Here is a 23171-nt window from a genome sequence, read left to right on the forward strand (position 1 = left end):
ATGGATTTCCAAACCTTTAATTTTACTATGTTATTATGGAAGCTAATGCTAATATCAGGAAACAAACTAAGTCTGCTGAGGGAGAAAAATAAAAAGAAAACTGTAAGGACTCTAGCATTAGCTTTTACTTCTAGGACATCAGATCAGTCAATCAGGGAATATTTACTGAATGCTCACAGCCAGAATATTTAGACTCAATAGTAGATACCAGTGTATGTCATGCATAAATTTCAAGAACATTTTCAGTTTGAGTAGAACATTTTCAGTTTGTGTAGAACATTTTCAGTTTGTGAACTGCAAAGTATCTAAGATAATAAAAATTACATAGAAACTCATGCTTATGAAGAGACCTGTTTATTACTGATAACACTTTATTTGGCTAAAACCACAAGAAATCCACACACAAATACATAAAGTGCAAATTCTCATAGGCAGTATTTATAATACACCCTGGTATTTTGTTGGGGAAAATGAGATGTTGACAGAAATTGTTAAAATAAGGGCACAATTTTGAACTATTTCTACATACTTAGTCAGAAAAATAATTCATTCTTAACTGTACATATTTTACCTGGTATTTTCAATGATGTATACCACGAGTTTATTCTAACCTATAACAAGACCTCACCATACATAGATGCAGATTCTTGCCTGAGTGGCACACGATGAATCATAACGCTGGACAAATATATACCAAATAGTACCAAATTAGTCGTGACACATTTGGAAGGTAGTACTAATAGGCTCAAAATGGTGCTTTATTAGACTAGTGATATTAAGCCTAAAGAGATACATTCTGAGCCTTCCTGGTCAACACCTTGCTTTTGATGTAAAATGCTAACATTATATACAATTTCCACATAGAAAAATGCTCTGCTCTCTCAAAAGAAGCTGAGTATTTAAGGGTGTGCATTCTTAGTAAATATCACTTATTATAAAGTTCAGTAATGAGAGTCATTAAAAACTGAATTAGAAAGTCAAAATTTTAATTACTTTTTAAAACTATTCATGTCTTTAAAATAATATTGTTTAGTTACTGAACTTAGGTAGGTAGTGTGGATAGGAAAAGTGAGCCATGATTCTCATTCTTAGGGAGCTGACAGGTGGATGCTCCTTCTTCATCAAGGAATGCCAAGGAATTGAAGAGAACAAACAGGCCAACACCTCAGACTATCTTGTAAGGTTCAAATATAACATAAATGTTGCAGGTTAGTAAACTAGGGGTTAATATTTTAGGAGGTCAGCTTCTAAAGGGCAGGGAATATCCTAGATATGTTTTATGCTTATGTTTCTCACACTAGAGTCAATTGTGTACTGGGATATGCAGCAATTGGGCATGGGGGCAATGAGGGAGAAAATTGAGAGGCCATGTGATAAACACAATGCTCCTTTCTGGTAAACCAGTTTCATTCAAGATTGAAGATTTCACTTTTATATTAAATAGTTTTATTAGGAGAAGGCAAAATTAAAGCCAGAACACGAAATTTCATCATCAGTGGTAGGCTGCTTCCGATTTTGCTCTCAGGCCTCCTTCCCCTTCCTTCATGCTCCTCTGATTTAGGGTTCTGCTGGTGAAAAAAAACTGAGAAGCAAACTCTAGATATGTCCCTTTGCCCCATATATTGGCCACTTTATTCATTCTTGTAGGTTCTCTTCTTTAAGTACAAAGTCTTGACTTAACCAAGAGGAAAGATATCTTAGTGAATGTAATAGTATGTGAATATTTAAAAATAACCAATAATCAACATTAACTATGTTTCCAAATGGAACTAAAGTCATGCTTTGTAGAGTCAAACAATGAAACAGCCTCTTCTTTTTATTTAGACTTATGATTAATGGTAAAATGCTTTGAGAGACAAATGTAAGAAAGATTTCCTCAAATTGTGCACTTTGGCTGCCCAAAATACAAGGAAATCTCAAATGAAATTTTAGAATAAGTGCCCATTTTAATTAGAATGACTACTTCCTCATCAGTTTCTAGAGTAAGCTCAGAAAATAAGTGAATTGTAAAAAACTATAATAAATTAACATATAGTCGTATCCAGACAGACTAAAACAGGCTATGAAATAGATTTAAAATTACTTCTTATAAGAAATCTTAAATATTTTTATAATAGTAACAAAATTTTAAAAGTTCATAAACAGTTTATGAATAAGTTTAAAGCACTCTGAATGAAAACAGTTAAATTTCTTATCAGTGAGGTAATAGGGCGAAAGCTTTTCACAGTAACAAAATGTAGACGAGTGTGTGTGGCAAAAGAGGGAGGTAGAGAGAAAAAGGCATAAAATTAAATGTATCCAAGAGAAATTTGGATTTTTCAAGCATTACAAACACCAGTGGAATACAACTTAAAACAACAACAACAATATCAGCAGTTCATAGAACAATTTCCCCATCATCCTCCAGCTAATATTCTGTTGCATCAATTTCAGAAGCATCCTGCTTAAGAAATGGAAGATCTATTCTCTAAATGTTCAATCTCTCAGATCCTCTCTGTGGAAGTTTGTACATCTAAATATCAATATTTTATATTTAAAGCAAAACCCTCAAATACCCTATAACACTATACATTCTTCAAGATGAACACACTTGTGTTCAAGTCTCAATTGATTTTCGAGGTCAAATTAAAAATAACATCCAAGCAGGTCTTTATTCATTTCATTCACGCATATCCTATTTAAAACACACAAAAAATGTCTTTTGAGCTAAAGCTGTCTAGATGTGGAGTGAAACCCAAATGATACTGTTAGTGTTCTTTACAACATGATTTTTGTTCCAACCTGATTTTGAAAAAAAATGTGCTGGAAGGAAGGAACCTTCAAAAGTCATTTAGTATCCCTTAATATTTTTTAAAAACTATTTCCTTAAAAGAATAGATTTTTATGACAATCTCTGCCAAAGTTCTTAAACATTTCCTGCTGCCTATTTTTTTTTAATCCCAAATTCCCTCTGGTCTATCCTCACTAGAGAAGGAAAATGGTATAGCAATAGTACTTCTTATTTTGAGTCCTTCAATAAAAACATTGATTAATGATTAATAACTTAGTGTAAATGATCTCAATGGCTTACTTTTCTCTAGAGTTAAATGAACCTAAATTCTTGAACTTTTTCTTGGAAGTATTATTTGTATAAAAATTAAATGTATCCAGGCAGAATTTGAATTTTTTCTATAGTTTATTCTTTTTTATTTTTGCTCTGTCTCCTCCCAAGTTCTCCCATGATTCTGATACAATACCTAGCAGGAACTGATTCCATAATAGGGATACTTTTTCTCAGCTCCCAAAACTTGAATAATAAAAGTAAACAATAGGTTCACTGCCTGCTCATCATAACAACAAATAAACACAAGTAAACAACCTTATACACACTTTATTTTCTACTTTTATGGTGTTAGGTTTGTCTTTCACATAAGAAGTATTTTATGTGCTGTCTTATTGCCCTTTATATTGTTTAATTTTTATTTCTAATTTATGCTTTGATCTTGTCCTACTTCTTTTCTTTTCCCCAAAGCTTCAGAAAATACCAGTTTTGATTTATGTGCAGAATGAGAATATACGTATTTCCACAATATTTAAAAAAAAAAAATGGCCCAAGGCTGAGACCCCAGGCCTGCATTTCTGTCTCTTGGGAGGTCTCTGAATGCAAGGTGAACAATGTCACATTCATGTTAATATCATGCTCAGACAGACTCAAGAGTGTGGACAGAATCAGATAGTTCCTTAGATCTATATAATTCAGGAACCTTTATAAAATTTTGTTAATTTTAACTTTAGATTTAGAATTTTGAGATGAGAATCCAAGCTTCAATGACTTTTCACCTTAAGATGACTTACATGTTACTTTATATTAAAGCAAGAAAATGAAACTATTTTCTTCATAAAAGGACAATCATGACATGGCTTTAGTAGTTCTGAATGGGTTGTTGTATCGCTTTAAATTCATTTCAAATATTTTATGACAATCTCTAAAACACAGATACCAAAACCAAATATACATGTTTTTCATATATATATATATATATATATATATATATATATATATAACATTGTTCATACTTTGTAGAATATATGCCATTTCCTAAGTTACAGTCTACATTACTAAAAGCCAATAAAACAAAAAATGTTTTAAACATTTTTAAATAAAAATTCTACACAAACTCATTCATAAAATGGTGCTCTACATATAGTTACCTGTCTATTACCTGGAGTCATACAAGATCCAGCTATAAGAAAGCAAGGAAGGAACAAATTAACAATAGTGGCAATACAATAATTTAAAGTCATGTTTGGATTATATCAGCTCAAAAGTTAGTTTATAGCTGTAACAAACCAAACCATGACATTCTAATCACTTCAAACTTTATATCTTTGTCATTATTATGTTTAGGAAATAATTTCTCTAATATCAGTGCTATCTCCCATAGTCAACCTGTTTAGGTGATTACACCCAAGGCCTTGTTATTCTTACCTCCTAATTATGCCATTTGTATTCTGCAAACTGTACAAGAGAAAATACATCTTAAGAATATTAAGCTATTTCTGCACTGAATCTTTTTAGAAGATTGTAGAATCAACCAAAAATGACTTTCCTAAACAACTGTTTTCCATATTAAAAAAGATAAATACTCCTCATGTAATCAAAAATTCCCTAGAAGTCAGCATCATGTTAGTTTTAAACAGTAATTTTAGGGTTTCATTAATAATTAAAATCTGGGTGCTTTATTTTTTAGTAAAATTAACATTATTTCATCAGCTAAAGAATAAATTTACTTACAAACAGGTGATTCAAATGTTGGACTGTCAAACTGAGAGCTCATTTATAGTTCCCCTTTTTTTCCTTTACCTAAAGATTAAGATAACTTATGTAATTCTAACTTGAAAACTCTTGACTATAGTTATATTAAGCCTTCTTTTATTAAGACCTTCTCTGATAGGGCTGGGAGTATAGCTAAATTGGCAGATTGTTTGCCTTGCATGCACAAGGCCCTGGGTTCTATCCCTAGCACCTCCCTAACCACCAACACCAAAAAAAAAAAAAAAAAAAAAAAGACCATCTTTGACAATCATAGGATTTTTGAAATCAACAAACCCATTTGATATAGAGGAAGCACCCATAAAGTTTGGAAGATTTTTTTCTTAACTATCTGAAAATTGACTGATAAAATGATATTCAATGCAGGAACATTGTTTGAGTTCATACCACTCTCTTGAGAAGGCACTGAGAAATTTGACAAGAACAAAGCCACTAGGAGTGTTGCCACTACTGTTCTATGTTTAGTAAACATCAAAGTTTTTAATACATACAGTAAATTTACACTGCACCAAAAGGGCACCTGAAGCAGAGGTGCAAACCCACATATCTTAATATCTGTCCTAAACTAGAAGTACTAAATACTCTATTTCAAATACTCTAATTTGTAAGTTAATACTCATGATACAACAATGATGCTTTTCCATAATGCTCCAGGAAGAGTATTATTTTCTTGTCAATTTTAGTAATTAATAACCTTAGCTACCAGTGTAATTACATAACATTTATATATTTACCCCATTTTTTAAACCATGCTATACACAGTTACAAGATACAGAACTAAGCTTAATCACACTACAATAAGAAAACTCACTTTTATATTGTTATGTTTTGCTTTAAAATCAGTACAATATTAGTTTTAAACAGTAATGATATATCACTATAATATTTTAACGTTATGATTTTCATTCAAGATTATGAAAAACTTGAATTTCATTTCCCTCCAGACATTTTACTTTCAAATTGATACTTTTCATTTAGTCAGCAGAACAAATGAAAAAGAAAAGAAGAAAAAAAAAAAAAAGAAAAAAGATATTTGGCCAGATGAGAAAGAGAAGGCTGACACGAGGTTCAACACATGGAGTCTTGGGTTGTCTGTTCCATATGCCAGTGCAAAGTCATGACATGCCGAGGTGCCCTACACAGAACGCCAGATCAGTCCGTTCTTACTAGGCTCAAGAAAATTCTCTATTAGAGCTTCAATGAGTTTCTTCAATTCTTCTTCTAGCAACGCAGTATCACTAAGAAAAAAAGATTGAGTTTTGAAATTCTCTATTTAATGGATTTAAAGTTTGTTTTAATTATTTTTTACTTTGGAGAGGGCATATATCTGATGTAATGATTAAATAATTGATAAACAAAAGAGAAATTTGCTCAGTTAAAACTACCCCCTCAAATAAAATAACACACAAAGAAAACAACATGATCATAAACTGAAATTGAACTTCATTAATAGTAATTCCTTGGCACATGATAAAGAATGAATTACAGTATGTCTAAATGATTCTCTTGGGTCAGGCAATTTAACAACTTTAAACATCAATACAAAGTATTATAATAGAATGGCTTCCTGAAATGCTTTGAAGGAGACTCAGCTAAGGTGTTGTGGGATAATATGACTATCCTTCAGGTTGTTGGTAGCAGAAGAATGAGGTGTTTTAAAAAACAGGTACACAAACTTACAAGTAAGCCCTTCAAAATTGTCACTGAGGAGCCTCTTTCAAACAGCCTTCACAGTCATCTTATCAGCTATACAATAAATTAGCTATTACTTTGATATCCACTCTTTGTTTTTAACCAAATATAGCATTACCTGATTTGGTTAACGTTAAATACTTCTCTGAATGACTTTAGGAGGTCTTTTTTCTCCCCCAATGGAAATAAAATCTTAAGGCAAAGATGTAGGAAAATACAAAATAATGTGCCCTGGTTGGGTTCTGAAGGCTATTTCAAAAAATACATTGGTCATTAATAACAAAGTTAATACTATTTTCAATAAATTTAAATAGTCTTTGGTTTATTAGACATGTTAACAATTTGTGACATAGTCATAATTTGTACCCTTAGAAAGAAATGAACTAGGCAGATTGTGTCAAACCAAATTGGACACAGAAAACAAATATTTGGCAACAAACACATTATTTATTGATCATTTCTTTAGGCTCATTACATAAAAATTAAAGCTTAGAAAATCTTCTCAAGAATAGAAATTTACTATGATTTTGAAATTCAGTTCTGCAAAATACAGCTTCTTTGGGAAACAGTTCCTCAAAAGGTTAAACATAGAGTATATGACCCAACAATTTCAATCCTACATATATATCCAAGAGAAATGAAAACATATATCCACACACAAATAGCTGTTCACAACTGTTCATAGCCATACTATTCATAATAAGCAAAAATGTAAATAATTTGAATATCCACTGATGAATGGATTAAAAATGTGGTATATCCACAGAATGGATTATTCGGGGTGAAAATAATACATTTTTTAAAAAAGTGAATAAAGTACTAACTCATGTTATTAACACTGATAAACCTGGAAAAACATGCTAAGATGCCAGTCACAAAGGACCACATGTTGTATGATTTCATTCATATGAAATGTCTAGAATATGCAGATCTACTGGGAAAGACAGTAGACTAGTGGCTTCTTAGGGCTGTGAGGGAGGGAAATGGGAATTGATTTCTACTGAATATGGGGCTTCTTTTTGGGGTGATTCTAAAATTGATAGTAGTGATAGCCACACAAACTCTGCATATGTTAAAATACAATGAATCATACATTTTAAGTGGATGATCTTATGGTATGTGAATTATATCTCAAAAAAGCTTTTAAATATGTATCTAATAAATCAATTCTCACCTCTGGTCAGGTGAAGCACACATCTCTGCATAATACTTTATTTTTGGTTCTGTCCCGCTTGTCCGAAGAGTAGCAACACATCCATTTTGAAAAGTAAAAGTAATCATTTGACTGTTTTTACTCACAGGCAGCACCTATGCAAGATTGCAACAACAGCTTAATTACATCTGGTATCTAATTCATTTTTCAAGAATTATAAAATACATTCCAGTTATATGAGGCATCTAAACTAGTCTAATTCATAGAAACAGAAAGTAGAATGTTGGTTGTGAGGGGCTGGGGGAATAAAGACTGGGAGTTGTTTAATGGGTTTCAGTTTAGCAAGGTAAAAAGGTTCTGGAGATCTGTGGCACAACAATTTGAATATACTTAAGATAATTTAACTGTACCCTTAACTATAGTTAAGGCAGTAAATCTTTTGTGTTTTTTTAAAAAATATTTTTTAGTTGTCAATGGACCTTTATTTTATTTATTTATATGCAGTGTTAAGAATCAAAGCCAGTGCCTCACATGTTAGGTAAGCACTCTACCACTGAGCTACATCCCCAGCCCCAACTTCTATGTTTTTTAACCACAATTATAAAACTTTTAAAATTAAAGGAATGAAAATACAAAAGATTACCATAATAATTCATAAGCATATTAACTGAACCCTTATAATAATCCAGGCATTGGTTTATATACTTTACATACATGATCTCCAGGCTTCAACAATAATCCTGTAAAGTCAATATAATTGTCATTTTATGGACAAGGCTCAATGAGAGTAAACAATCTGCTCAACTAGCAAAGTGGTAGAACAAAAAGTGGAAGCTGTATCTGTTCCAAAGCACCTCTGCATTTTCAAAGCATGATGACAGTTAATCTATGGCCTCCAAAGATAAATATACGTTATCCTAGAGGATATGCAAAAGAATGTACTAGGTACTGACAAAAACTGTATTTTTAAAAAAGAAATGAAGTTTTACTGACATTGAATATATGAATTAATGCTGGTACTCTTTCTCATTCACACATTAACCTGTTGAAGTATCTCAAGGGGACTGTGCTGTTGTCCTACAACAGAAGGGTTGCCAATGCTACTTCTCCTCAGGGCTTCAAGTGCTGCCCTGGCCCAAAGAACCCTCTCTCCATCAATGCATTATGCTATGCCAGATGCTTAAAACAGATCTTTTGCTCCTCTTTTTCACTCAAGTCCTGTTTATAATATCCTTCATTCAATTCACCTTTTCAATTCTCTCCATTACCATTGTTACTATATTAAATTCTGGCCACTAACATCACTCACTTAGACTGCTGAAACAGCTTAGTAACTGATCTGTCTGCCTGGAATTCTGCCCTGGTAACCCACTCACCAGGCCACTCTTGCTCTCAGCCTACACTCCAGTTACAGATAACTACTTGTGGTTTTCTGGAGGACATGCCTTCTTGCTGTCAGATCTTGCACTTACTGCTTCCTTTGTTTGAAACAGGCTCTACACCTCCTGTATCTGGGTAACACCTAATTATACTTGAGAACTCAGTAGAGTCTCAGTAAGAGGTCTTTTCTATGCTCTTCCATCCAACAGAATGCTCTCAACTTCCATATGCTGAGCTAAAGCCCCTCTATACTCATTTCTTAAGTGCAAGCATGCCTTTGCTATCACTGTATCTCTAGTGTACCTTTGGCTGCAGCACAGAATGATTTTGATAAATGAATGTACAGATGAATGTCAATTTAAAATGTGAAGAGAGAATTCAGGACACTTACCAAGAATCTTGGGGATAACAACATCTATGCTACCTATCCTACAAAGCTCTGAGTGTCAGAGCAGAAGAGATGAAGTACCTTAAATAGTTTAAATAAATTTAAACTTTAAAGACAGGCAAGAGGAAAAAACCATCACAGCAAATACTAAGCATAAAAACATTAGAGAAATAAAAAGAAGTCAAAGATTTTATTCAGTTAATTTACAAGGACAGAAATACACATGAGCTGGGGTTGTGGCTCAGTGGTAGAGCACTTGCCAAGCATGTGTGAGGCACTGGGTTTGATTCTCAGCATTGCATATAAATAAATAAAATAAAGTCCATTGACAGCTAAAAAATATATAAAAAAGAGAAATACACACACACACACAAAGACACACACATGCCTGTGCACATACTCAGAATATTGACAACTAGGAACCAATATTTGTTGACTGGATGAATCTGCAAAAAATGGAATATGGATAGTGTTTTTTTCCCACAGTTTTTATTGGCTTATTATAACTATACATAATAGTGGGATTCATTGTTACATATCCATACATGTGCACAATATAACAATATAATTTGGTAAATATACTTCTTAAGTATTTTACTTTCCCTTCCTCTCTTCCATCTCCCCAGTCCTCTTCTTCTACTCTACCTGTCTCCCTTAGATTTTCATGACTCTTCCCCAACCTTTCTTTTCCTCTTTCCTCTCCAGTTTTAATAGATGAGAGAAAACATATGATTTCTGACTTTATGAGTCTGGTTTATTTAACTTAACAGAATGCTCTCAAGTTCCATCCATTTTCCTGAAAATGCTATAATTTCATTCTTCTTTATGGATGAATAAAATTCCATTGTGTATACATACCACATTTTCTTTATCCACTCATCCACTGATGAACATCTAGGCTAGTTCCATAGTTTGGCTATTCTGAATTGTGCTACTAAAAACATACTTTACCATAAGAGCAGAAGAGTTTAAAAGCACCTCAAATAATAAAATCATAAATTTAAAGACAGGAAAGAGAAAAAAAATCATACCAAAGACTATAGAAACATTAGAGAAAAGAAAAGTCAAGATTTTATTCAGTTAATATACAAGGACAAACATACACACGCATACACAGAATACTATTGCTGTAGGATGCCGACTTTAGGAAAGACACTGAAGAGTAATTTAGCTGGGTTATATGGTTATTCCATTTCTAGTCTTTTGAGGAAGCTCCATAATGATTTCCATTGATTGTAAATTATTACAATCTCACCAATAGAGTAAAAGTGTTCCTTTTCCCCTAGATCCTCTCCAGCATTTATAATTGTTTATATTCTGTCATTCTAACTGGAATGAGATGAAATCTCAGTGTAGTGTTGATCTGCATTTTCCTAATTGCTAAAGATGTTGAACAATTTTTAATATATTTGGCAGAAACTTTTTAATCTGATGTCATCCTGTTTATTAATTCTTGGTATTATTTTTCTGAGCTTAAGAGGTTCTATTGAAGAAGTCCTTGCCTGAACCTATATGTTGGGATTGTAGACCCCAATTTTCTTCTAGGAGTTGCAGAGTTTCTGGTCTCATTCCTAGGACTTTGATTCATTTTAAGTTGACTCTTGTGCAGGTCAAGAGGCAGGGATTTAGCCTCATTTTTCTATCGATGGAGAAACCAATTTTCCCAGAACCATTTGTTAAATAGGCTATCTTTTCTCCAACATGCCTTTGTAAAGGAACAGATAACTACATCTGTGTGGGTTTGTCTCGGTGTCATCTATTCTGTACCACTGGTCTATGGCTCTGTTTTTATGCCAGTACCATGCAGTTTTTGTTACAATAGCTCTGTAGATTAATTTGAAGTCAGGTATTGTGATGCCTCTAGCATTGCATTTGTTTTGCTTAGATTTGCTTTAGATGTTCTGGGTCTTTTTTTAAAAAAATTATTTAGTTGTAGATGGATATAATATCTTTATTTATTCATTTTTATGTGGTGCTGAAGATTGAACCCAGTGCCTCACACATGCAAGGCAGGTGCTCTACCACTGAGCTACTGCCCCAGCCTGGATCTTTTATTGTTCTAAAATGAATTTTAGGACTAGTTCTGTGAAGAATGTCATTGGTATTTTGATGGGAATTGCATTAAATCTGTATATTGCTTTTGGTATATATGCTCATTTTAACAATATTAATTCTGCCTATCTATAAGGAATATGAGTATTATCCTATGTAATAAGCTGCAAATTTCCCAAAATACATTATGTCCCCAGAATCTTCTGACAACATTAGAGCATTACAAATGGAAATTTAAGCTAATAATCATCCTAAAAATAACAACAAAATGAATATGATCAGCAATCTCTTGTATGTAAGTATTTGTTTGAGCACCTATCCCACAGGCAGGAGCTTTGAAAGGCATAAAGGTCCTTCAGAAATGGACCTGCCATGCACAACACAATGGTAACATAAATAGAAAAAAAAATGACACACATCATGTGGAGGAAGGTATATGATTGTGGGACCTGGAGGTCATATTTTCCTTAAATCTTAAATAATGGCAAGGTATGAACCTGTAGCAGAGGAAGAAAAGGTAAACTAAGGAAACAAACTTGATCAAAAATACAGAAATTATAGAAAAAAAAGATAAAAATATAATTTAACAAAGAAAAAAGAAATACATAAATTGTATATATTTGAAATTATAACTTATTCTATTTGGCTAGAGATACCAGAAGTAAAGTTAAAAAGAGAACTTGAAACTAGAAAGATAGTCCGACATGGTGGGGTATACTTTTAATCCTAGTAACTCAGGAGGCTGAGACAGGAGAATCATGAGTTCAAAGCCAGCTTCAGCAATTTAGCAAGGCCTTAAGCAACTTAGACTAAAAAGGGCTGGCAATGTGGTTCAGTGGTCAAAGGGTCCTTGATTAATATCCCCTGTACTCCCCCCACCCAAAGTAGAAATAATTTTTTCTTTTTTCAAAGAAAAAGAAAAAAAAAGTAGAAGAAAAGTAGTACAAACACTTTGTAATTCTTGGATTTTAGAAAGACTTTATTTTCAACACTGTTTTAGTGTCATTGTACATTCTCTTTTTCTCTCTTTGTCTCTACCCTCCTCTTTCTATCCTCATACTCTTTTCCCTAAGGTATTCCAGATGATTACCTGGGGACTGATGAGGGATCTTTGGTCACTTAAAACTACTCTAGGGATGGGTCCTATTCCCAAGAACTCACAGGCCTGAATTTCTACTATTTTTAGTATAGTATGAATTATATATGTATTTTTAATAATTTAAAACAGGTATTTTCAGGAGTTTCCAGGCTGGTGAGCACATGGACCTTCTGGGAGGGTGATATACCTAAAAAGGGCATGAGATCCTACTTCATACTCACCTTGCCCTATGCATCTCTTCTGTCTTGGTGTTCCTAAACTGTTTCCTTTATAATAAATTAGGAAACATGAGGAAACAGGATTGAGCCTCATGTAAAACCCATCTCTGGACTTTTTGGTGATATGAGCCATTAAGTTTTTGTCAATGTTATAAATAAAAATAAGTACTTACTGATTTTTTATTAGGCTGGCTGCTGTCATATCCAGTGGTAACATCCCGTATGTGCAATATAGCAAATGTTCCACAAAATTTTGGATATTCTTTTGGAGAATCAAAATTGCGAAGCCTTTCAAATATACTTTTGATGGTAGGTGGATCATAACACAAGAAATATGAAGTTTTTGACATGTGATAACCATATCTGTACAAAGATTTAAAGTATTAAAATCAGATTTCCGATAACTTTAGAAATGTCACATTAAATAAAGACAAGCCTATTAGAATATTTTGTAGAATTTTAATGCTTTTTATAAAAGGATGCTGACTGTTCTTCAAAAACAAATTTAGCAGCCAGGCATGGTGGTGTGTGTGCCTATAATCCCGGTGGCTCAGGAGGCTGCAGCCGAAGGGTTGTGAATTCAAAAGACAGCCTCAGTAATTTATTGAGGCCATAAGCAACTTAGTGAGACCCTGTCTTAAAAGAAAATATTAAAAGAAAGGTGGGGAAGAGGACGTGGCCAGTGGTTAAGTGCCCCTGGGTTTAATCCCCAGAACCAAAAACCAAATCAAAACAAAAACAAATTTAGAAAACTATGGATAGGACAAAAAAAATGAACGAAAGATCTAGCACATGAACTTACTTTTCATAAACCTTAATCAGTTGCTCCATCAATGTTATATTCATGGTTTCCAGGTAAGACGCCATCTCAGCAACAACAACGGCTGCACTTACCCCATCTTTATCCAAAACCGAAGTTCCACACAGAAAACCTGGGGATTCAAAACCATCTTTAGAAAAGGGGAAAACTTAAACCCATAGTTTCATATTTCTTCAGAAGAACCAGTGACTTTAAGAGCTTAGAAACAGATGAAACCCATCAATACTGAATGTATTCAGAAGACCTTTATGATCTTTTTGTTTTCCTGATGAGACATGCATTTACATATTTCTGAGTTCTCTGCAGTTTTCGCAACTTAAAATATAAAGCCAGATGGTAAAAATTCCTCTCCACAGAATTAAAAAAATTAAAAAAATGTTTTCAATCAAACTTCAAAGATTTAAATATTTACTACATACCAATAGACTCTTCAAATGCAAAAAGGACTTCTTTCCCATTTTCCAGGAGATCTTTGATCCTACTTCCAATCCATTTAAAACCTGGTAATGTTTCCTGAAATGCAGAAGAAGGTACTCTAGTTAAACACAGAGAAAAATCTATCAATAAATGCACATAATTCCTGAGTAGTGGTCTTCTACTAGGCTTTTTAATCCACAATGATTTACACAGTGGTAGACATATAGTCATAAAGGGCCATAAACACACATACTACCACTACTGGTGGTCTACTATTGATACAGTACTAGATGATTTATATCAAATATATTCCATATTTATATGTGGGACAATAAAGTTACAAAGTAACATAAGTCTATACCTATATTATTATCTAAAACATAGGTACTATATTTACTTGTTAAGTACTATTAGTACTATTTACTAAATACTATAATAGGTACTTAATAGCACTATAGTAGCATGATCTTTTTTTAAAAATTTTTTATCTGTTTATTTATTTTTATGTGTTGCTGAGGATCAAACCCAGTGCCTCGAACATACCAGGTGAGTGCTCTACGGCTGAGCCCCAGTCCCAGCCTCAGCCCCAAAGCATGATCTTTTCTAATGTTCATAAACACTGTTGCCAGAAGAGAGGCTCAGAGATTAAGTAAATTTGCCTAAGATTCAGCATATACAAAATGGAGGCAGGTGTCAATTACACTGCTTCCCAACAACTGTCCTGTAAGCCATACTACAGTCACTAACATAAGAGAGCCTGTGAAGGTTTTGATTTAGTCTCCCCAAATAATACATTATCACAACCTATGCTTGAAACAAGTACACCTTTCCACAACACTGTGACCTAAACAAAACCTCCAAGACAGTCACCAAGTCATTCATTAATAATTATATTCGGGAGAACTTTCATCTGATGAGCTTTAAAGACATGCTGTGTTCTAGAGTCAACATATGCACACTAATTCTGGGGTTCATCATTACTAACTTAAATTTCCTAAATCACTTTTCTACCTTCACCAAAAATAAAAATTCTGGCAATCCCCTCAAACCAAAACAAATTTATAATACTGATATTTAGAATCATGTTCTTTTCTTTCTTTTGTGCATTTACTTTTCTTGCTATAAACAAGAAAACTATTGAAATTCAGAATTTTAGGCTTGAATAAAACTATTGAAATTCAGAATTTTAGGCTTGAATAAATTTTCAGTATCTTTTGCTTTTGGTGTTTTTTGAAAGTCTAAGATTAAAAGCTGTATTTCATAAAAACAAGCACAATTTTCTTTTACTCAGTCAATTATTACTGAGACTTGTTGCTTGAGTGTGACTCAAGGAAAATGCCTCGGGGGTAACACTTAGTTACTGACACCTGGCAAAGATGGTAGAGGAAAAGCAATAAAGCTGGTACAAAACTGTTCTACTTAACTGTTTGCTGTTCACAAACATTAATGATCTGGTTGATACAAAGTCATTCTTCTTCTTATTATTATTATTATGTAGAACCAATGGATTTTTGTTTGCAAGTTTGAAGTCTACTTAAAAGTTTATTAATACTGTGCTTGAAGAATTTAAACAAAGGATTGATGGCATTTACAAGCTTTTGGAGTGAAGTCTGTGTTGTGATGAGGTCACTAGATTTTCCATCTGCAAACCAGATGTTGTATAAAATAATATGTGATAACGTAATTTTTGGAGAAAATCTTGTCTCAGTTAAAAATTCACATACTCGATGAATTTGTCTCTGGGTGTCTAAGTTATAAAAAATATTAAGCAAGTATCAGAAATTTTAAAAAAAATAAAGAGATTATAAATGAATTAATGAAAAGTCAGTTTTGGTGGGGTGCCTTTAGCATATACAGGAATATATTTAGAAAAGTAGCACACAGATATTATTTATTACTTCAAAATGAAATCCTTCTTCAAGTGCAATTGCCTTCAAAATTTTAGAAGAGACAGTAGTGGCTAACATATAAACATTCTTCACATCAGCATTTCTTGGTTTATTTTTCTTCCAGCAATCAAACATCCACCATCCAAATAATGCTGCCAGCTCATTTCCTGTGAAGACTTTCCAACGACCACTGTAGAGAGAAAATTCCAAGTCAAGACCTTTCCAGCTTCTCATTAAAATGTCTTTTGACTCTAAGACCTACAAATTATCACCCTTCAGACAGGAAAATCCTACAGCTATGAGACTTTTAAAAAAATTTATTCTTTTTTATTTATTTATAACACAAGGATACACTCTGACATTATCACAAAAGCATGGAACACAACCTGCTCCAATTCAGTTTTATAATATGGGACTTTTGAGAAAATATTTACTACTACTTCTTTTATAATTGACCTGGGATCTTTAGGGTAGGGATAGTTATAACCAATCAATCTTTCTCTCTTTCCCCTATCTTACTTTTTATACTGAGGATTAAAACCAGGGGTACTCTACCACTGAGCTATATTCCCAATCCTTTTTTTTAATTGTTTTTTTTTGAAGTTGTAGTTGGACACAGTACCTTTATTTTTTTAAATTTATTTTTATGTGGTGCCGGGGATTGAACCCAGCACCTTGCACATGCTAGATGAGCACTCTACAGCTGAGCCCCAACCCCAACCCCCCCTTTTTATTTTTTATTTTGAGACAGGATTATTTTGCTAAGTTGCTGAGGCTCAACTTGAATTTGTGATCCTCCTGCCTCAGCTTTCTGAGTTGCTGGGATTACAGACATATGCCACTACTCCAGGCTGCAGTGTCTTTTGGAAGATTATTACAAGGCTAATTTTATTCTTTTACTTAATGAGAAAAAATTGTGAAGACATGTCATATCAAAATGGTGAAAATATCCAGCAATCCAGAGGACCAGGATTAGGAAATGATTATATTGATAAAGCAATCTGTTGAAATATGCTGTGGTTAAAATTAATATTTTCAAACAATTATATAAGAATGAGAGAAATTCTCATAGCATAATTGGTATAGAAAATAATTAAGATATAAAGCTACATATAGTATGATCATAATTTCACAATTTTATATGAACAAATACATCTTTATTTGAGTAGAAAAAAAGGAAATGTTGAAATATTGATTTAGGTAGTTATATGGATGGTGTAGTTATATAAGATTTATTTTCTTTCCTATTTTCAATGAACCTGTGAGACTTAATTTTTTGTTGTTGTTGTTTTTAAAAATTACTTTTCAAAGCTCAAGCTTTTTGTGTGTGTGTGATGCTGGGGTTGAAATCAGGGCCTCACGTATGCTAGTCAAGCCCTCCACAATGGTCAAAACCATTGTGTTTTATAGTCTCGACCCCTCATAGCTCAAGCTTTAAATCAATTAATAGATTCTACTTACTTCTCCTGAAGTTCTGCCACTGCCAGTCGGTCTGCATCAGGATCTGTGGCTAGCACTATCCGGGCATTTTCTCTTTCTGCCAGTCTCAGAGAAAGTTCCTGAAACAGTAACCCAAAAAGTTAGATTGTATTGAAGAATCTAAATCAATGCTAATATTCCTAAATGTAGGCACTATGTTAGTGATATGAATTTTAGAAGGCATACAATTTGGTTAAGTTTAAAATAAGTAGCCTAGAAATAGTAGAGATTTCAAACAAAACACAATTTTTTTTAATATTTATTATTTTTTTTAGTTCTCGGCGGACACAACATCTTTGTTGGTATGTGGTGCTGAGGATCGAACCCGGGCCGCACGCATACCAGGCAAGCGCGCTACCGCTTGAGCCACATCCCCAGCCCCCAAACACAATTATACTCCAGTGTAATTTAAATGATATAAACTACAATGGTTTCTGCTTTTGTAAGTAATCTCTAAATTGTCAATAAGTTCTATTTATTCTTATGGTTTAATAAACTAATAATAATTTAAATATTAGAAAAATACCAGTACAGATTCTCCTTCTTCAGGATTTGGGCATTTAACAGTAGAAAAGTCTGGATCGGGATCTTTTTGTTCTGGTACTGGAATTGGAGGCTTAAAACCAAACACTTGAAATGCCAACTGCACATAGTCATGTCCGACACCATGAAAGGATGTATGCACAAATTTCAATGTGGTCTTTGAGTTTAATTCCCTGTAAGGTAAAAATCACCAATCAATATCATAAAACTTGCCACCTATGATGTAATTCAAAACCCTTAAATTTGAGAAAAAGTGAATAAAGCCTTCAGCAGAGCTGTAAGATATATTTTTAAATATTTTTAGTTATAGTTGGACACAATATCTTTATTTTTTTATGTGATGCTGAGAATTGAACCCAGTGCCTCACTAGGCAAGCACTCTACCACTGAGGCACAAACCCAGCCCTGTAAGAATTTTTTTAAAACTATGTGGTATTAAAGTAAATTTCAGAAGATTTTTAATTCAACTACATTCTCCCTTTGTGGTTCAACTTCCTAACCTGGATTGCTTCTTTCCATATGCTATACCAGTATCCTATCCCAAGCCGCTATATATCTCTTGCCAGATCCACCACAAGAACTTCCTAACTGGCCTTTCTTATTCTCTGCAGACTCCTTCTTTTTTTCTTTCAGTCCAGCTTAAATTCCAAGGTATCTAATTTCAATTACCTTCTTTTATTTTCACATTGGATACCCTGATCCTCTAATACCTTACCCTGTGTTGAACCCAACAATGTACCTTTTTCCAGACTTGTACCAAAATAGCACAATACTGCTAGAGTAAATCTCACAAAAGGGTTAAGAGCTTCACTTTCAAAGGGCATTCAGCCCTGTCAGGCAATTTTACTTTGTAACTCAAAAAGCTTACTATTTTCTCTCTAAAACGGTGTGTAAAATCTTTTCTTCTCTCCTATTCCTTTCTTCTCCCTTTACCTAATGCAAACATCAGAAGCCATCTGATGAGAACTTCCTAATCTTTCTACATCTAATCCACAATCTAACAGCATCCATACATATCTTTTCCTTCTTCTGACAACAGAGTGTTTTCCTTCTCTCAAAGGTCAGTGCTCCACTTTGGCTCTGGTTCCCATCTCTTCTCACTCAAGAACTTTATTACTCTAGTCACTCCCTCCCTCCTGCATTATTCCCATTAACATCCAGTCACAGTTTCTTTGGTTCTTCTATAGCAAAACTTTCTACATTCTTACCGACTACTTATTAACCACTCTCTGTAATAAATAAAATTATTAAAGTAAAATAAAAATTTCAAAATATACATAAGAAGAATGCCTACTATTAATATACTTATCATCTCAATTCAACATTTATCAACATTCTGTCAACTTAGTTGCATTTATGCAAGACATCAAATTACTTTACAAATGCTTTAGAATTTAAAAACATAACCATAATGCCATTATTACACCCAATAAAATCCACAATTTTTTTTTTGTCATACTGGGGATTGAATCTAGGGACTTCTGCATACTAGGCAAGCACTCTACCAACTAAGCTATATCACCAGGCTCCCTAATCTACAATAATTTCTTAATATTATTCAATACCCTACCTGTGCTCAAATTTTCCCCAAATGTCTCAAAAATACAATTGGTTTACTTGAATCCAGACCTGAATAAGGTCCACACCATCTGTCTCTCAAATCTCTTGTTATCTAGACATGTTCTTTTTTTCTTCTCCAGTCCCCATGCCATTTATTGAAGAAACTAAATCATTTGTTCTGGAGAATTTCCTACATCTTGGGTATGCATATTTCATCCTTTATGTATTAGCATGTTCCACAAACCTTCTTTTTCTGTAAATAGGTAGGTGAATCTAAAGGCAACATTATAGATTATAGATTCAATTTCAAATCTTTAGGCAAGAACAAATGTTGAATCTTGAGGGGAGGCACATGATGTCAATCTTACTTTTAATAGTATTGATTCTTCAGGATTTTGTCATCTTGATCCATCCATCAAAAATTTCCCAATAACTTTTACCTATAAGTCTTAGTAGCCCTTGATGATCATCACTTTTATTAGTGGTAATAAAATAGTGATATTTTAATTCTTTTACTCCTTCACAATTAATAGTTGGATTTTTCTTTTAAAATATTTATCCTTCAGCAATTATTTAATTAACCCTGAAAGTCAGTTCATATAGGAAAGACAAAAGAAAATATCTAAGCATTTATCAGTTTGCTGAATGAAAATTCAGAATTTATAAAATTTCAGAATGAGTAATTTCAAATCTAGCAACTCTCAAAGGTGATCTGTGAAATGTTTGCGTGGTGTTATTACCAGCCAACAACCTTTTATGTTTAATATCTTAGTTAATTACAATGATTCTTCTTTTTTTATAGTTCTGGGAGATTGAACCCTTGTCTTCAGGTATCCTAAGCAAGAAGCACCCTATCACTGAGCTACTCTGGCAGCCCTTGTTTTGAAACAGGGTTGTGCACGCCTGTAATTCCAGCTACTAGGAGGGCTGGAGCAAGAGGATTGCAAGTTAATAGTCAGCATGGGCAACTTAGTGATTATTCTTTTTGATACCCAACTGTCCAATTTTTGGTCAATAAAAGCCCCCATAAAGTATGCTCTTATATCCTTTTGATATGAACCAAATATCTCTCAGTACTTTCTTGCTTTATGGCAGAGAAAGGCAGAGACAAAGAGTGACACAGAAATATTAAGATTAATTCCGGAAGTACATTTTTTGTCCCAGTCCTGGATTCATCAATTTCTCCAGGAGCCCTGGTTCCTTTTGGTGGGAAATGCCATTTAGAAACTACAATCTGTGCTTTAAGGTGACTCATAGAAGCCTTTTTAGCAACAGAACTAGTATTTCAGAAAGAAGTAAATAAATCATGAGTTCATACTAATGTTTCAAATCCAAACTTAAAATATAATTTTACAATTATTTTCTTTTATTTTACATTTACTTCTCTTATACTAAAATCTTAGTTCCTTTTTGACATCAAAATAATTCTCCATGGGCTGGGGTTGTGGCTCAATGGTAGAGTACTTGCCTAGCTTGTGTGAGGCCCTAGGTTCCATCCTCAGCACCACATAGAAATAAATAAATAAAATAAAGGTATTGTGTTCATTTACAACTAAAAAGTATTTTTAAAAATTATTCATTTGTTTTATAATATATCTATGGATATATGTATGCATATCTGTATCTATAAAACCATCAATTTTACTAATTGTAGAGATGACAAGTACAAATCAGGTAAGTGATTCTTTTTTAAAAAATAAATTTACTGGAGAAGAGGAGTTGCACAGAAGATGGAAGAAAAACCTCATTGTTATACAAAATACATATATAAGGCATCAGCATAGAATAGACATTATGATTGATGTATGTACATTCCATGTATGTATTTTTTTAATTCTTTTTTTTAATTGGTGTTCAAAACATTACAAAGCTCTTGACATATCATATTTCATACATTAGATTCAAGTGGGTTATGAACTCCCATTTTTACCCCAAATACAGATTGCAGAATCACATCGGTTACACATCCACATTTTTACATAATGCCCTATTAGTAACTGTTGTATTCTGCTTTCCTATCCTCTACTATCCTCTACTATCCCCCCTCCCCTCCCCTCCCATCTTCTCTCTCTATAAAAATAAATCGTATGGTAAAAAAAAATTTACTTTTTAAATTATGTATACATGACAGCAGAATGCATTTTGATTCATTGTAGGTGTGTGGTTCTTATCCTTCCATATGACCCATTAGAAAATAGTCAAATTTAAAGTCACTTGAAATCTCTGTGTGATTATGTTTTCAGCTTGATATATAATTAGATTCATTTGTTAATTTGCATTTGCATATAAACACTTTTTTAAAAACAATTTAATCTTTATTTTATTTATTTGTTTTTATGTGCTAAGGATTGAACCCAGGGCCTCACCAGTGCTAGGCAAGCGCTTTATCACTGAGCTATAATCACAGTCCCTGTACATATATTCTTTAAAAAACAAGAACTTAAGTAAGCAAAGATAGAAAATATCATATTTTTTACTTTTTATTTGGTGGTACTAGGAATTGAATCTTCAGGTACTCTGCCTCTGAGCTACAACTCTTTTTATTTTTTGAGACAGGAACTCGCCAACTTGCTGAGGTGGGCCTTGAACTTGCAATCCTCCTGCCTCAGCCTCCTGAGTCACTGAGATTACAAGCATACATCACTGTGCCTGGCTCAAAGTCTTTTTAGATTGACTATAGCTAGCAGTTAGCTAGTACTGCAGCTCACTTCTCATTTTGAAAGGAGAAGCAAACAACTGATAATTGCGATGTTTAAACTTTTAAAAATAGAGAAAAAGCTAAAAATCAATTTTGTGTCATAGGTATCTTACATAAAGGAAATGCGTACAGTTATAAGTCTAATTAGTTTAACAGCTTTATTAAGATATAATTTACTTACTGAACAATTCACCCATTCAAAGTGTACAATGAAATGGTTTTTACTATATTCATAGAGCTGTTCAACCATTAATTACCTCAATTAATTTTAGAACATTCTTGTTACTCCCAAAACAAACTCTAAATCCCATTTTTGTTACCCTCCCAACTCTAATTCCTCCCAGCCATAGGCAACCACTACTCTATTTTGGTCTCTGCAGATTTGCCTATTCTGGACATTTTATATACACAAAATCATACAATATGTGTTTTTTTGTGACTGGCTTCTTTAACTAGCATAATGTTTTCAAGGTTTATATACCTATAGTATGCATCAGTACTAAATAATATATCATTAAATGGATACAAACATTTTATTTATCCATTCATCACTTGATGGATATTTGAGTTACTTCTACTTTTAGTCTGTTATGAGTAATACTACTTAGTATAATTTAAAATGATGAACAGAAAATATTTTTATCACTTTTTCTTTCCTCACTTGTTAACCTTATCCTAAGGTAATACCATCCTATATTCCCATTTGGTTACCTGTAAAAACAGATCTTTTTCAGATCTTCCATGTATCTCTTGCAAATGTCCTGCAGAGGATCTTTCTTCAGTGGACTAGTGTCCACTAAATTATCATTCCAGGAACCATTCCAGGGTTCGACACATTCTTCTATACATTTCAGAATTTCTTTATCATGAGGAGATGTGATTTGAGCACCAGTTTCCCAATAAACCTAGGTGATAGGTGTAGGTAAATATTGTTATGAATGATATATTGAAATACTCAACAGATTTTTCT

The 23171-nt window shown here is 33.2% G+C and overlaps 1 protein-coding gene across 1 annotated transcript in view; it reads right to left on the bottom strand.

Annotated features, from left to right (window-relative positions):
* Positions 1 to 338: 338 nt before the first annotated feature.
* Pgm2l1 (phosphoglucomutase 2 like 1) overlaps positions 339 to 23171 on the bottom strand; it is a 62550-nt gene continuing 39717 nt past the window's right edge. Inside the window, exons 6-14 of the mRNA XM_005323191.5 lie at positions 22913 to 23106; positions 17927 to 18116; positions 17383 to 17480; positions 15931 to 16111; positions 14035 to 14128; positions 13598 to 13727; positions 12969 to 13158; positions 7680 to 7813; positions 339 to 6051 (exon numbers count right to left, since the gene is read on the bottom strand). Of these exons, the coding sequence (XP_005323248.2) occupies positions 5949 to 6051; positions 7680 to 7813; positions 12969 to 13158; positions 13598 to 13727; positions 14035 to 14128; positions 15931 to 16111; positions 17383 to 17480; positions 17927 to 18116; positions 22913 to 23106 (1314 nt within the window). The 3' untranslated portion in view covers positions 339 to 5948. The remainder of the gene's footprint in view (positions 6052 to 7679; positions 7814 to 12968; positions 13159 to 13597; positions 13728 to 14034; positions 14129 to 15930; positions 16112 to 17382; positions 17481 to 17926; positions 18117 to 22912; positions 23107 to 23171) is intronic.

Source organism: Ictidomys tridecemlineatus, chromosome 4 (assembly GCF_052094955.1).
Source record: "Ictidomys tridecemlineatus isolate mIctTri1 chromosome 4, mIctTri1.hap1, whole genome shotgun sequence".
NCBI classification, from domain to species: Eukaryota; Metazoa; Chordata; class Mammalia; order Rodentia; family Sciuridae; genus Ictidomys; species Ictidomys tridecemlineatus.